Genomic DNA, 16193 nt, shown 5'->3' on the forward strand with positions numbered 1-16193 from the left:
TTATCAATTTAAATACATTTCTCTGAAAAAAAACTTTTCTTAATCTCTCTACTTTTTAGGTTATAAAATGGTTATATTTCAATTTGATTTTTAAATCTTATCCAATTTAAGATTTAATCTATACTTTAATTTTGACATAATTTAATATATCAAATTTTATAATATTAATTAGCCTAAATATTTTATTTTAATTAAAATGATGATATGAATTGTTACTATCACTTTATTAAATTTTGGTCCATCACAATGTTATTCTATTATTATATGAATATCAAATTTATTTTATTTTTTCAAAAGGCATTAATGATGCACAACATTAATATTGCATTAAATATTATTTCTAAAGTTTATCCAATGAAAAAATTAGAATAAGACTTGACTATGTAGTGACCCACCAGCTGATGGTCCTAACGCTGACGTGGGGGACTCTGTGTCAGACTGAGCACAGAATACGGAATATATAACATCCATTCATCATCTGGCTGTCATCAGCCTTCTGTTTGTTGGATCATTTTGTCCTGTCTTGTCTTCTAGTATCGTCTCATCTCATCTCTGCTTTCCCTTTTTCCTTGGCTGAATTAGATCAAAATATTAGTAATAATAAGCTTTCTCCCGTTTCTTTCTTTTCTTCCATGAATCTTTGAGGTTTTTTTTTTGATATTTCTGACACCCAAATGGCGATTGAAGATGACGCTGAGAGCTGCGGGAGTAGAGCTGTGGACTCGCTTGTCCATGTGAATCCTCGACATCACAGGCAAAAGCTTGACGTTTTCCACCAGGTGCTTAACCGTATCCGTCACTCTAATTATGCCGAAGCTAATCTGCCTGGCTTTGATAATCACCTCTGGCTTCATTTCAATCGACTTCCTGCTCGGTACTAACTTTAACCCTCTCTCTCTTTATATATGTATTATTTCTGCTTTTGTTTGATGCTGTACCTTTTTCTTTTTAAACTTTCTCAACTGATTGTTTGGTTGCTGATGATCGGAAGGATAAGTTTCAGATGAGATTCATGAATCTTACAATTGGCGTAGATTTATAAATATCATCCTTTAGAAAGAAAAAAAAAAAGCGTCGCTAGCAAACAAGGAAAATAGAACAATCATGTGAATCTGGAAATTTCTATTTGTCTTTTCTCATATTTCTCATCGTGCTTTTTAAGTTCACCTCTCTCGACGTTGTTGAGATTTCATTTACTGTTGATAGATATGCATTAGACGTGAATGTGGAGCGGGCAGAAGATGTGCTCACACATAAAAGATTACTGCATTTGGCAGAAGACCCCGCTAATCGTCCTGCTTTTGAAGTTCGTATGGTTCAGGTATTCTTCCAATTCCTCGTTAGCATCATGAAATCCCAGAGATCTAATGAAGCTTGGCTTTGACATGACTACCATTGACTCTTGTATGTCAAATTGCAATCTTGTGTGATTTTGGCATGTCATGTATAGGTCTATCCTGTCTTCCCCGCACAATCTATTGACTCAGTTCATTCTGATTCTTCTATGCAAGAAGATGCACAAAGTGCTTATCATTCATATAGACAAGGGTAAGGTTCCTTGTAGCTAAAGTTATTTTGCATGGATTTCTTTGGTGCTCTTTTTCCTTTTTCCTTTTAGATCCAAACTTAATGATGGTTCTTTCTATCGGATCCATTTATTTCCTTCCTTTCTTCAGCATCCACCCACCTCCCACATTTGGTTCGTCTTCTAATCTTGAAGCTCTTGCTCTTCAAGCAAGAAGATATCATGTTGAAGATGGAGGAAGTGCTGTCAATTCAACCTCAGGTCCTTTCCGGTAAGGATTTTGATGAGTTGATCACTATCTCTTCTTAGTCTTATGGTGCAAAGTGGCTTTCTCCTTTCTGATCTGGTTATTAGATGGTTTAAGAGCCCATGAGCTGAGTTGACATTATTTTGCTTGCTCTTTTCATTGAAGCACAGTCTAAAGCCACTGCCTTGCTCTTAATATCTGCCTAACTTGATTTGATATAAATACTCTTCTGTAATGTTGAATCTTGTAGGCCCATGCACGAGATCACCTTTTCAACAGTTGACCGGCCAAAACTCCTTAGTCAGGTATTTGAATACTTTCTCTTCTCCTGTCTGACGAAGTGGGCCGTTGTGTGTTCTCATATATTTCAGATTGATATTGGCACCCTCGTTTTGTTTCTTAACATGAGATTGGTGTATTTTGGTTGCTTATTTGAAACAACTGTTTGGTTATTTTTAATCACTGAATTTGATATTGACAAAGATAAATTTGTTCTGCTGGCACTTACTCTTGGCTATGTTATTATTGTGGGAAGACCAAAATGTTGTATTTGAAGTTTCTCTTGCAATGATGAATATTGATGATTATTTTTGCAGCTTACTTCTTTACTTGCGGAGATTGGATTGAACATTCAAGAAGCTCATGCTTTTTCCACTACTGATGGGTACTCTTTGGATGTTTTTGTTGTTGATGGTTGGCCTTCTGAGGTATGCTCTTATATTTCTTCACGTAAGTGGATAAAATGCTTGTCGCTAAGGCTGTAACATGACTCACTCATTACTCTTTTAGGAAATTGAGGAGCTCAAAAATGCATTGGAGAAGGAAATTTTGAAGTCGAAGGTACCCTTTCCATCATGATTCACTCATTACACCCTTAGCAATGACATTACATATATATATTCTTTAGCACTGAATCAAGCCTTATCAGTGCTGCACATGATGCCTGATATACAGCTAGTAAATTGGTAATCTTACTTGTTGGCACAAAAATGAATTCTTTTTTCTATATATTATTTCTGAATTTATGAACTGTGAGTTTTATAGAAAGTATTAATACTTAAATTTTGATGAAGCAAGAAACTAAATATCTGATTTAAGGTCTGGTTCTTCAAAAGGCTAAATCCTAAATATGACTTATCAGAAGCTTAATTTTCCACTTTTCAAATATAAGTTTCTTAGCTTTTGAAGCAAATTTCCTCTAAACAGATGCATACTAAATGCTTTCCAGTAGATGAACCTAAGTTCTGTACTTGATGACTTGTAAATTTGAGTATTATTATACCTATATATTATGGACTGCTGGAGCTAACCTATTTATCTACTTCCCTTTTGTGTTTTATTATCAGCTGCAGGAACAATCTTATTCTAGAAAGAGTTCAGTTATGACTGAGCATGTCAAAGAAAGGGTTGTCTCCTTACCTAGTTGTGTTGAAATCCCTACTGATGGAACTGATGTCTGGGAAATTGATGCCAGGCAGCTCAAAATAGAAAACAGGATTGCATCTGGGTCATATGCTGATCTGTAAGTATTCTCATTTTCAAACCAGCTTCTTTCTTTTTTTGTTGTGGGGAGAGTACAAGTTCTAACTCATTATCTGATTTAACATCTTCAGGTACAGAGGCACGTATTGTAGTCAAGAAGTGGCTATTAAAGTCCTCAAGCCTGAGCAGATCACAAGAGAAATGCTGAGAGAGTTTAGTCAGGAAGTTTATATTATGAGGTTTGTTGGAGTACTTGTAAATGCTTATTGTTGTGCAGGGAACCTATCATTCTCTGATAAGCATTCTATAAGTGATCAGATTTTAGTGATTTTCCTATTAAATGGATGTTTCTTCTTAAGTTTATATGATCTAGGCTTGTATTTGCATTAGGATGCAGATTTCATCTGATGGATCTTTTAGTTTGTAGTACAAATATAACATAGACCTTTGTGCACACAGAGAAGTTCATTATTATAACATAGACCTTAACAATTTTAAGTTATGATAAGGGAATAAGGAAATACTCATCTTGAAGTCTTCTTGAATCATAGGAGCTATTATTTGAATTTGAATTCTTTACAATCGACTTTATCATGAGCTCTTGATATTTATCTAGGAGGATTTTTTTTATTTATCCACTTTCCATTGTTACATCAAGGGATTTTGAGGCGATGTTTGGCTTCCTGGAGGGTATAGCCTTCTCTCCTATAAGATGAGATCATTAAAAGGTCATGTTATTTCCATGGCCTTCCAATTTATCTGGCACAATTTGCTAAATGTTTTCCTCCCTTCTTCACACGTGCCTCTCCAAAGAACATGTTCCTCCCTTTCTATTCCTATCCTTCTCTAGTCCCTAGCTGGTCTGAATTATTAGTTACTACAGATTTTAATAATTATGGTGAATTTTCAAAAGAAAAAAAGTTCTTTGGAAGATTGGTGTTCGGTACTAAAAAACCCAAAGGGGATTTCTGTTGTTGCTGCTTTATTCTTAAAAGTGGATGGTTAGACCTAGGAGTGTTGGGATGGTACAGAGGGACAAAGCTATGAAAGAGGCTACTTTTAGCTTGCTGTCTGCATAACATCTATGCTCCGTGTACCATGCCTTTTCAGTTCACTTCAAAATTAATTGCTATTTACGCTACCTTTGATTTTTTGGTAGTTCAAAAGAAGTCTGAATTTGAGCATTTCCAAGAGTAGTCTCCTGTAGAACCAAAAATGATTCCATTTATCAGTCTGTATGTGTCGGGTGTGAATACTACCAGAAAACTGTGGAAGGATCATCCATATATAACATGGTTTCTTACATATTATAGTTGAATTTAAGACCCTCCCAAGTTATTGAATGTACTATAATGTGCTAATCTTAAAGTTGGTTCTAGGAGGGTGAGACTGATTGGTACTTATCTTCAAGGCCAATTCACATGCTGCGTTTTGTTTTTTGATCCTGTTTGCAGGAAAATTCGGCATAAGAATGTTGTTCAATTCATTGGCGCATGTACAAGATCTCCAAATCTGTGCATTGTGACTGGTATAATCTAGTTAACTTTTCCTGCCATGTGTTACTATGCTCTATACTTTCTTTCTCAGCGCGTAAAATTTAAAAATTTTGCTTCAACAATGTTGCTGTTAAGAGTTGCTGTTTTTCATCTTTACCAGATTAATCTATAATTATGTTGCTAGAAGGGAACAATTCTGGCTTTGGAGTGCAAACTGAGAGATTGACAAAACCTACCATTACGAATTTAATGTCTGTGAATTCCATCTCTATACCAAAATTTAATTTGTCAGATTTGTATGCCTTTTCACCCCTTCTAATTTTTTCTATGATAAACTCTATGAACTTCATTTAAGAAAATAAGATTTTCATTGCATTTTATAAATAATCAGTTTTTGATAGTGGTATTTGTGCATCATCAGAGTTCATGGCCAGAGGTAGCATATATGACTATCTGCATAAGCAAAGGGGAGTGTTTAAATTGCCATCTTTACTCAAAGTAGCCCTTGATTTTTCCAAGGGAATGAACTATTTGCATCAAAACAACATCATCCATAGGGACTTGAAAACTGCCAATCTTCTGATGGATGAAAATCAAGTAAGACCATTTTGTTTTTCCTTATATCTTGTTTCGGATAAATATTGTATTGCAAAATAGCATATTTGATTAACATATGATATTTTTCCTGAAACCACTTATCTGTCCTAGATAGGTTGTTAAAGTTGCTGATTTTGGAGTTGCTAGAGTGCAGTCTCAATCAGGAGTGATGACAGCTGAAACTGGAACATACCGCTGGATGGCCCCTGAGGTATGTATTTTTCTTGGACATTTATGTTTCTCCTTAATATTCTTTACATCATGGTAATTAGCTGCACGGATGATCTTTGTAGTATGCGTTGCATTTCCTTTTTTCCTTTTAATATGTCTTTTTGATAATCAAAACATGTGCTATGGTCTCTAATTTCCATGTCTGAACTATAAGAATCATTCTGCATTATATAATCAACTTCTACAAAAAAAAAAAAAAAAAACCTTCTACATGGCTACTTTTTGTTTGGTCATTTGATCGATGTAGTGCATTACACTTAATACTTCCAGCAAATGAGAGTCAAGCATGATTTGATTTGTAGAACCTGGTTTTTATAATCTAATATTTCTTTCACCAATCTTATTTAATGTAGGTTATTGAGCACAAACCATACGATCACAAGGCAGATGTTTTTAGCTTTGGAATATCACTCTGGGAGCTACTGACAGGAGAAGTAAGACTTTTTAATTGTGCATTATTGTCTGTGTGCAAACTTGATTTCATCAACAAAGCATTGATAGTCAGTTTGAGATTATAAATATTTCTTTTTGACGTATGGATACTTTCAAAATGTCAGCTCCCATATGGTCTCCTAACTCCATTACAAGCAGCCGTTGCGGTGGTGCAAAAGGTATATAAATCTGAAACACTCACTTATTGTGCTAATGATGAGGAGTATCATTTGTTTGATAAGGATCATTTTACAGAGTCTACGCCCGACAATCCCCAAGCATACTCACCCAAGACTAAGGGAACTGCTTGAGAGATGCTGGCTGCAGGACCCAAGCCAAAGACCTAACTTTTCTGAAATTATAGATATCCTTAAACAAATAGCTAAAGAGGTAAAGGTATTCATGGGAAACTAGGAATTGTAATTAGTGGAGTCAAAGAAAACAATTCTAAGCGTGGTAGTTACCTTTGAAATAGGTTGCAGATGAGGGGGAAGATGGGTGCAACATCAAGTCTTCTGATGCTTTCTTCTCCGCCGTGAAGAGGAGGATGCTGTGAATTACACGTGTTGTCTCACTGCATGCATACATGCATTTCTTTTTTTTCTTTCTTTCTTCCTTTTTTTTTTGTTGGGGGGGGGGGGGGATGTACAGCATTATGCATGATGAGAGGGATTATCCAGTTTTTGTAACTCTTGTTACCGTTTCCTTCAAATCCGTTTTTAAGTGTTACAATTGCTATCTCCCCCCTTGTTTCCTCTCACTCTCTCCTATAGAAGGTTTTCTAATAAGGGAAATGGATAAGGATTATTCAAGAATTAATCCGAAAACCAAATTTGATATTAAGTTTCTTGTCACTCATGATTCAAGTGTTTTTCACATGCAATGAGATAAAGAAAAAGTTATATTGAAAAAAAGTTACATTCATACTATTATTTCACTTCTGATTGAAGTTCTTTTGAGCACTTCCATCCTTCGGTATTTCAATTGTAATGATAACGGATGTTTCACACTTGCAAACGTTTACTCCCTTTTTTGGAGTATAAATTCCTGAGCCTCCCTTCTCGAGAATGATTTGTGGGGATTTATTTGAAAAGTTAGAATCTTTCTAAGTTGAACTTTTTTTTTTGTGGAAACGTAGTCTTAAGGCTAACCTCACTAAAGCTTTCCTTTGATTGAGGAAACTAAGTGTAGAGGATCTTTGCTCTTTTTGCTTTAGTGCATAGTAAGAGATCTCTTACCTTTTTGGGGATTGCCCCATCAGAAAGCGCTTCCGAGAATATCTCCACACTATTGCCCAATCTAGCACCTTGGTTCCACCTAGCTAGGAGGATTGCCTCTCCACTAATCTCTCCTCAAAGATATGGATGAACAGGTTGAGACTACCATGAAATGCCTTGTTTGCTTTTTCCGTCTAGGAGATATGGTTGGTAAGAAATGCTCGTGTTTTTGGTGATTCCCATCCAGTAAAGACTTTTGAGGAAAGAATCTTTTCAACGACGGGGCAATTTGTTGTCATCTCCTCAACAGTTTAAAGAGTTCCCCTCCCTTTACCTTAGTGACCTGAACCCCCCCCCCCCCCTCCCTCCAAAGGGATTGGTACAAACTCGATATGAATGGGTCATCGCCGAGAAACCCAGGGAAGCGAGGGCAGGAGCCCTTATACAAGACCGTAATGGGAATTGGGTTACAGGATCTTATAGAAATATCCCAAGATCTACCAGTGTGGAAGCAGAGTTGCGAGCCCTCAAAAACGGCCTTCAGTTGGCAATAATTTAAAATTAGATAATATTGAAATTGAAGCAAATGCCACCACCATTATCCATTTTATGACTAATGAACTAACTTCTAATCTCTTGTTATGCAGACGCACTAGCTGAGCTAGGGAGCATTTTTCAAATTACCTCTCCCTCGAATGTTTTAAATTTTCAGAATTTGCTAGTAGCTGATATGTAAGGAGGTGTTATGTATCAAATAACATTTTAATTTCGCATTTTATGAAATCTAATTTTCTTTCGACAAAAAAAAAAAAAAAACCTTAACTAAGCATCACCCATCACTTAAGTCTCAATTTTAAAAAAATACATGCTAATAATATATTTGAACCGAAAACACCAAAATCTCCCTTGTTTTTACTTTACCATTTCTATCAAAGTCATATTTAATTTTTATAAATACATAAAATTTTTCACCATATAATCTAGTTGTTTTTATTTATTTATTTATTTATTTTTGGTGGTGGTGGTGGTTTGTTCTTGTTAGTTTATGCCGTGCTTAATTCCCCATGTAATTCCAATGCTCAAGCGGGAGGCCGGACGCTTTTGCCTATTCAAATTAAAACTTAATGTTGCTCTCGATCCTTTCCGTTGCTGTGATAAAAGATGATCCAGCAGAACTAAATGAGATCAATATTATATACCAGGCCATACGATACCAAAACCTCGATTAATTTTTCTATAATGAAAGTTTCAATTGCCCTAAACCCTAAGAAAACAACAAAAAAAAAAGAGATACATTCTGGGACAGGGAAAAGTTGTCAAAAGCACATATTAGAAGCAAACTGGAACTATTGGGATTTTGCAGTCCTATATACACTGAACCAAATGAAATGAAAATAACACACAAGGCTTGGGACACTCACCCTACTTCAACCTCATTCTCTTCTTCGTATGTTTATTGGGTGAATGGTGATGCTCCTTTTCCTCTGATGCCTTTGGTTGTTGCATCTCTTTCGACTTTCTGCTGTTTACAAACTGAGAGAAAGATGGAATTGCAGGCAGCTTAGTTTGCATCTGCGGGGTTGAAGCCTTTACTGAAGTCTTCGATTCAATGTCGCCACAACGTTGTTCACCAATAACTTTATTTACTTCTTTTTTTCTCTCATCATGTAACATAGCTGACACTGTTCGAGAGGGTTCTTCCTTCCTTGTGATATTCTCCAAAGGAGACGTGATACCAGTACCGATTTGATTTGTTATCTCAGCTGCAGAGCTTGTTGTAGATAGCCACCTCACCTTACTCGCCACTTGCGAGTAATAAAAAGATTTCCCACTCTTCCCATATTTCTTAAAGCACTCATTTTCAAGGATGGTAGATGATGCTTCAAAATCAACCCTGCATTGCAAGTATGATGATGATACATCATTTTCCATGTTTGTTTTCCCAACCCATTAAAGGAAAAATGTGCGTGAAAAAAGTACACATACTTCAAGTCACCAAGTCGCTGATGAGCCTGCTTCAGGGCATCTAACAATCTTTGCTTGCTTGATTCTCTCAGCGCTCCAGATATGGCATTTTTGTCAGGTTTATTGGCCTGTTCAGTACAAATAATGTTGTTGCTAATTTCAAAAACTACCATACACCAGAAATGGTCAAACATCTTGAAGAATCAAATTACTAATAGATCATGCTTTCTATGTCAAAGCAATTCAGCCTCATTCTGATTTGCATGGACAAGCCTCAATTGAAGACTATGAATACTTAAGAGTTTCATATTTCATGATTGACGAAGCAGCATTTGAGTTTCTATGCGAAACCATTATTGTTCATATGACTGGAGAATATGGGCACTAACTTGTTTATCATGAGCTTTGTTCCGATAGTAGTTTTCTTCTGCACGCTGCAAGAGCTCGATCTTCTCATTTATCCCTGTTTTTTTTGAAAATTTGGATCTGGATATGCCCTTTGCAACCTCAAACCCATCTGGAAATTTAAAAGATTAAACAAGTAAATTAATAAAAAAGTTCCATATTGCCTTCTGTTTTTTTATCCCTTCGTTAGAGGAAACCCAAACCCCTAAATGAATGTTGACATTTAATACAAATTCACTTACCCTCCGAATCAGATATATCTTCCTCAGAGCCACTTGCCTCATCATTACGGTTCCAGAATTCTGAGAAATTTTCATTTTCAAAGGCATCCGTGGAGCTGAATTATAAAGACATGCATGGATAAACTCATAAGCACTGTACTACTGACAGTTTACACATTTACTTGGAAGCTAGGTCATCAAAAAAGTCTTTATTCTCCATGCATTATGCCACTTTCAATCACCAAAGCTACTAACATTAGTAGCTCATATCACAAGCATTAAAAATTAGTTATATTAGAAAACACTGATGCATTGCACTCACTTAACTAAAACTACAAAGAATGAATTCTGGGATGATTGTTTAAATATGCTCAAGGAAAAAACAATCATGAGTAATTCAGTGTCCTTAAGATGGAGCAAAACTGCCTACAGATTGCTTGTACAGCCTTGGTTGATCATGTTTAAAGACTCTATGACTGCCAAATTTAAGGTGATGTAGAAAAACTTTTCAATAATTGATTGCAAGCATACTTAATATAATAAGGGAGAAAACATGTCATCCCTTTCACTAAAACAAGGTTAAAACCATACCTGCTCAAGATTTTTGAGAAACCATTTCTTTGGCGGACAGCAATAGCAGTTGTTAGCTCTACCAGATACTTGGCCACAAGGTTTGGATGTTTGCAGGCATCGCATGATTTTTTACACAGTGATGCAGAAACCTTTTTAGCCAGGATACAAAAGTAGTTTTGGATCAATGATGAACGGGTAAAAGCAGCCAACTACTGCATAAACAGAACATGCTTTACCACAAATTCCATTACCTCTTCTCCAAAGCTCTCAAGAATCTTTTTCCTACGGCATCCAGAACCCTCGCAATATTCAACCATCTGCATGTTTTATGCACTTCATGAAAAATGAGTAGCAAGGAGAGTTCACATTGTACCAACAGGACTTTTACTGACCAGATTAAAATCAGACGTGGACTTCTTTGACAATCCATGTTGTGAATCTGATGATTGCAATTTCTTGCTCTCAGCAATGCTAAGAATAAATTCCTGCCAAGTAGTCCAATAAACAGATCAATTCAAGATAAAAGCATGCAAAGCGAGAGCTATCATGATCACACGGTTTGAAATGGTGACCAACCATCCTTTTTCGATCATCCACTCCATAGTACAACAAGCTTCTAGAAGGCAACTGGTCACGACCAGCTCTACCCGACTCTTGATAGAAGGCTTCCATTGACTTCGGGATATTAAAATGGCAAACTATTCTAACATCCTTTCTGTCTATACCCTAGAAATATCGACCCCGAGATATTAGAGGCAAATGATATTCATCAGTTCCCACAATAGTCCAACAGTCAAAATTTTAAAGAGATGTCTTCATTGTTCAATGAAAAAAATTAGTAATATATTAGCTTACCATTCTGAAAGAAAACGACCATGTGAATAACCATGCGCATATAAGATCAGCCCCGAGCATAAACCAAAAAGAAAATAAGGAATTCATCACAATCTCAGGTAAGTTGCAGTGCAGGTAATTAGAAGTGAAAAAGAAAGGTACACTAACTTTAAGAATGCCTTCCTCTGAATATCTATTGCCAGTTTCTTGACATAGGATTTCTTGGTTACTACCTAAGTTCGTTATTATAGCTTAAACTATAAAATAAAAAAAAAATGAAGGACTTCATTACAATCTCAAGTAAGTTGCAGTGCAGGTAATTAGAAGTGAAATAGAAAGGCATTCTAACTTTAAGAATGCCTCCCTCTGAGTATCCATTGCCAGTTTCTTGACATGAGTGTTCTTATTTACAACCTAAGTTCACTATTATTATTTAAACTATTCTATTCACATTGTTTCGTAGATAAACAGACTAGTACATCAAAGACGAACTATGTGATAGTTCACTTTTAATATAATCCAGTAGGAGAAGATCAGAGCAAGTTCAATATTAAGTAAACTTTTTGGTTAATCATACCCAAAAGCTACTGTGGCCACAACAACCTGTATCTTGGAACAAATCCAATCATCTAAGACAGAGCTCCGCAGTTTATTATTTAACCCTGCATGATAGGCTGAAAAAGAAATGTAAAAGTAAAACCTACCATATGATATAGGTCTACAATGAAGGTTGGGAATAAAGAAGCATCAGTTACCAGCACAGGAAATCCCATTTTTGGAAAGATGAGTGGACAAGTCATCACAAGTTGTCCGTTCAAGGCAGTAAACAATTGCACAGACATCTCCAGCAGATTTGAGCACATCACACAAGTCAGCATAAGCATCATCCATAAGATCTTTATATCGAACTGCACTTTTGGTAATCATCTTAGATGCACAATAATTAAATATGGTTCTCTATGTGAAGAGCAATAACAAGAAAACTCAAACCAAATCAAATATCAACATATACAACAAAAAAAACAAATTTTTGCAAGGAAAAATGTGAACTATATGCCTATTGCTTAGTACTTGTCACTAGCATCATCAGTACAAGCTTACTACTTACCTTCATAATATATATTTGGACGGTTGAAAGATGATTTAAGGACTAAAGGATTTTGCAAATTTAAGGAATCTATGACATCCTTCTGTACCCTGCAAAATGAAAAAGAAAAAGACCAAATTATTTTGTAAATTGGTTCTGGCAATGTACCTCATGAGAAAAATCTCCTAGACTATTGGAACATGATATTCTCCCTTATGAAAGCAAAAAGTATATTGCCACACGCACTTAGGAATAGCAGTGGCAGTCAAAGCCAATATTGGTACATCTTGTAGTTGGTTCCTCAAAGATGAAAGCTTGCGATAGCTAGGCCTACAAGAATACACCAGCAGAAACCTTCATGTAAGAGTTTTAGCAATAAAATAGTCCTTAAATGGGTGTATATGCAGAAAAAACATATGCATAGGTTATTACATATGAAAAGAACAAGAGTTAGATACACCTCGGCAAATAAAATTCGGTTCAAACATGAACACGTCAGACATAGGCTACATATGAAAAGTGAAAGCCTAAATTCAGGCTGAATACTAATTGTTGTCTTTTACAGTAATTTGGCATAGAACTAAAAGAACATACTCAAATTTCTTTCCTTTTGGTGGGAGTGATCACAAACCTGAAATCATGACCCCATGATGAGATGCAATGTGCCTGCAATTTTCACAAAAGAAGCAAAATTTTAGGCAGAGACTAAAACTTCTCGTCAAAAAAGCTGCAAATTTCCAGACTAAAGTCATTGGCCAATACTAGTTCATACAAATCACACCTCATCTACAGCAATGAGATTTAACAATCCTCTACCATGAATCTTTTTAAGCTTTGACATAAACCCTGAAGTGGCAATCAGCTCCGGTGTCACATAAAGCAAGCGAATAGATGGTTGTCCACGATCAAGATCTTCATGAATCTGATAATTAAAACAGAAACATAAAAAAGAATACAATAACACGTTCATTTCAACTGATCTCATCCATTACAACGAATAAAACCAAAATTTGCTATTAAGGGCAAATAATAATAGCCCAAGGGCCACGATGGGACATATGGTTTCCTAGTAACAAATGAAGCTCAAGCTTAACAATCAGTGCCATAACTTAGATTACCTTATTCCTCAGCTGCGACGTTTGAGTTGAAGAGAGAAACTCAGCTGCAATTCCTTTCTCCTTCAATGCCATTACTTGGTTTTCCTAATTAGTAAATAAATTCCAAAAAAAAATTTAAAATTTGTGGGAGAAAAAAAATTATTATACTAGAAGGAAGCTGCCATGCGATATACTTACCATCAAGGCTGCGGATTAAATTGGAGGAACAAATGTACAAGTTAAGTGCAATGTCCTTCCGGTTTAAAACCAGTGAATAGTTAAAAAAAAGGTTAAGAAATCTTTCAAGGAGTAAAAGTTAAAAAATAAAATAAAATAAAATGGAAGAGATACATCCACCTATTAACGGAGAAATGACGAGCACAATTCCCGTTTTAGCCAAAGCAGGGATTTGATAACACATTGATTTTCCTCCCCCAGTCGGCATTAGACAAAAACAATCTCTCCCTGAAATAAAAAGGAATGGGCTAAATTCAACAAAATTTTGAAAAAAAAACGATCTTGATGAAAATTTTACGTTCAAAATATACCTGATAAAATGGCCTCAATGGCTTCCAACTGATTCCCTCTGAAATCAGGATGACCGAAATTCCATCTCAGGAGCTTAACTAAAGCTTCTCTTCCACATTTGCGTTGCTTGCCTTTGGCGCCAAGGTTTTGCACTGGCAACGGCGACTTCTTCATTGAATCCAATGTTGTTCTGAATTCAAGCTTTGTTACAACCGGTAATCGACGATGAATACTATTATTGAAGAAAAATAAAATCGAAGGAATGGTGGAGTAGTTCTTCACCTGGAGTAGAAATCGGAGGCCTGCCCTCACTTTCTTTCTTTCGAAGAATCGAATATCAAAAGAAGTTTTGAGCTTTGAAACCCAACGATTTTAAGAGTTCAGAGCTTAACGGCAATCATAACCTGGATACTACTGGGTAGGAAGCCCATATCGCAGACTTGAAGGCCCAGGTCATTTCAATGAAAAAGGACGGCGAGCCGGTGACGGTGAAATTATTAAGGTAGCCTAAGATTTGATATTAGAATAGCAAGATTAAAATTATGGGTTATTACGATGATATGAGTATTGCTATTAATATAGGAAGATGTAGGTTCGAGTAAGTTGAAGCCTTCTATTTTTATTTATGTGTTGAGAGAAATTAAGGATAATTTTAGATATAATCAAAACTTATAATGAGATTGTTTAAAAAACAAAACTATGGGTTAAATTCAAATGCAAATATAAGAGTGAGTGAGTGAGTGAAAAAACAAAACAGAGTTATTAAATTAAATTTATATAAATAATTTTTTTAATATTTAAAATAATTATTTAAATGATTCATTAAATTATAAAATTTATTTTGAAGTTTTAAAAATAAGTATTTGGAAAATTACCTAGCAATTGAATTTGGGTGTAATTGTATATAATTACACATTGGTGGTATGTTTGGTAATCATTGTAATTGACGAGTCTCACCGAATTGGGTGTAACTGGAACACCCAAATACACTTTCTAATTTTTAGAGGAGGGTGAGAATTTGAATAATTACACATGTATTTACACCCAAGCCCAATTTAAAAAAAAATATTTCTATACAAATTATAAAATTATATTATAAACATAACATGTATGAGTATTTTGGGATAGTTATGACAAAAACTTTTTTATATTATAAATCGTAAAAATTATATTATAAAAATAATTTATGCATTTTATAAGTTATAACAAAAATATATATTATTAAAAAAGTTATATCGGGTTATAAATATTTTATAATATATTTATTTATAAAATTTATGATCAAGTATGGACATAACTTATTTATACGTGGATGTTATATATTATAAAAATAATAGATTATTTATAAAAAATATTATAATTTTTTATTATAACTTATTTATAAAAGTAACTTTTAAAAGTAATGATAAAAATTATATTATTTATAAAAGTGTTATGAAAGTTTTGGATAATTTATTTTATAAATTATAAAGGTTAAGTATTATAAATTTTATATTATGTTGACTTAATTTACATATTATGAAAAAATCTTTCTGTACTAACAACATCATTTTAGTATAGCATTAAAAAAAAGAATTGTACTAACATATTGCATATTTTATAACTTCAATCATAGGTGGAATTGAGATAATCCATATACTTCCAAGAGTTAGCGATGGCAAAAAAAAAAAAAAAACCTCAAATCCGAGAGGTTCTAACTCGAACCAATTCATTAGGGGTTTTTTTTTTTTGAAAAATAGGGTTGAAATTAGAAAAATAGTTGGGTCGAGTATGAGGTAAATCCATCCCCCCGCACCGCTCCGAGATATTTACAATAATACCTTTGATATATATATATCAAGTTTTTGCTTTCAATAAATATATATTAAGTTTTAAGTCTAAACTCAAAAAAAAATTTAGGGTAATTTACCAATAAAAGCCCTTTTTTTTCAAAATTTACCGAAATGGGCCAACTATTTAATTATTTACTGGAATGGTCCATTTTCCGCGAAATTGCGTCCACGTCAGCGCGATGTCAGGGTACGCGCCAGGAAATCGCGTCCACGTCAGCGTGACTTGCTGACGTGGAAGGAAATCGCACCCTCGAGGACGCGATTTGCTGACGTGGCATGAACAGTTTATATTTTTTAGCTTGGAAAACTTTGAAAGGCCATAACTTTTGGCTTGGTTGTCCGATTGAGACGATTTTTTTTTTGATTTCGAATAACTTTTCGAGATCTACGCGCTGGCAAATAGCCGAAGGCGGTTTGCCGTAGT

At 34.9% G+C, this 16193-nt stretch overlaps 2 protein-coding genes across 2 annotated transcripts; one reads left to right on the top strand and one right to left on the bottom strand.

The window, feature by feature from the left end:
* The first annotated feature begins 492 nt into the window (after positions 1-492).
* LOC105803664 (serine/threonine-protein kinase STY8) lies at positions 493-6934 on the top strand. The gene is made up of 16 exons (XM_012636007.2): positions 493-874; positions 1207-1321; positions 1451-1548; positions 1677-1796; positions 2023-2077; positions 2369-2479; positions 2562-2612; positions 3119-3294; positions 3386-3493; positions 4709-4782; positions 5172-5347; positions 5463-5558; positions 5932-6012; positions 6136-6189; positions 6266-6400; positions 6486-6934. The coding sequence occupies exons 1-16, from the start codon at positions 675-677 to the stop codon at positions 6564-6566; spliced, it is 1731 nt and encodes a 576-aa protein (XP_012491461.2). The 5' UTR covers positions 493-674; the 3' UTR covers positions 6567-6934.
* A 1484-nt stretch (positions 6935-8418) lies between these two features.
* Positions 8419-14380, bottom strand: LOC105803663 (ATP-dependent DNA helicase Q-like 3). The gene is made up of 20 exons (XM_052624493.1): positions 14220-14380; positions 13958-14127; positions 13767-13874; positions 13608-13615; positions 13431-13514; positions 13094-13234; positions 12944-12978; positions 12559-12642; positions 12334-12422; positions 11981-12133; positions 11803-11899; positions 11247-11250; positions 10968-11117; positions 10784-10876; positions 10643-10708; positions 10410-10540; positions 9840-9934; positions 9582-9709; positions 9214-9320; positions 8419-9121 (listed from the first exon to the last, which is right to left on the bottom strand). The coding sequence occupies exons 2-20, from the start codon at positions 14109-14111 to the stop codon at positions 8650-8652; spliced, it is 2199 nt and encodes a 732-aa protein (XP_052480453.1). The 5' UTR covers positions 14112-14127; positions 14220-14380; the 3' UTR covers positions 8419-8649.
* Between the last annotated feature and the right edge of the window lie 1813 nt (positions 14381-16193).

Source organism: Gossypium raimondii, chromosome 11, assembly GCF_025698545.1.
Source record: "Gossypium raimondii isolate GPD5lz chromosome 11, ASM2569854v1, whole genome shotgun sequence".
Classification (NCBI taxonomy): Eukaryota; Viridiplantae; Streptophyta; class Magnoliopsida; order Malvales; family Malvaceae; genus Gossypium; species Gossypium raimondii.

Coding starts and splice junctions, on each gene's coding strand:
- LOC105803663 (XM_052624493.1), bottom strand. CDS start 14,111: ATGAAGAAGTCGCCGTTGCCAGTGCAAAACCTTGGCGCCAAAGGCAAG. Junction 13,235..13,430: donor CGTCGCAGCTGAGGAATAAG/GTAATCTAAGTT, acceptor TTTAATTATCAG/ATTCATGAAGATCTTGATCG. Junction 10,877..10,967: donor TGGATGATCGAAAAAGGATG/GTTGGTCACCAT, acceptor ACTACTTGGCAG/GAATTTATTCTTAGCATTGC.
- LOC105803664 (XM_012636007.2), top strand. CDS start 675: ATGGCGATTGAAGATGACGCTGAGAGCTGCGGGAGTAGAGCTGTGGAC. Junction 5,559..5,931: donor ACCGCTGGATGGCCCCTGAG/GTATGTATTTTT, acceptor TATTTAATGTAG/GTTATTGAGCACAAACCATA. Junction 6,190..6,265: donor CCGTTGCGGTGGTGCAAAAG/GTATATAAATCT, acceptor ATCATTTTACAG/AGTCTACGCCCGACAATCCC.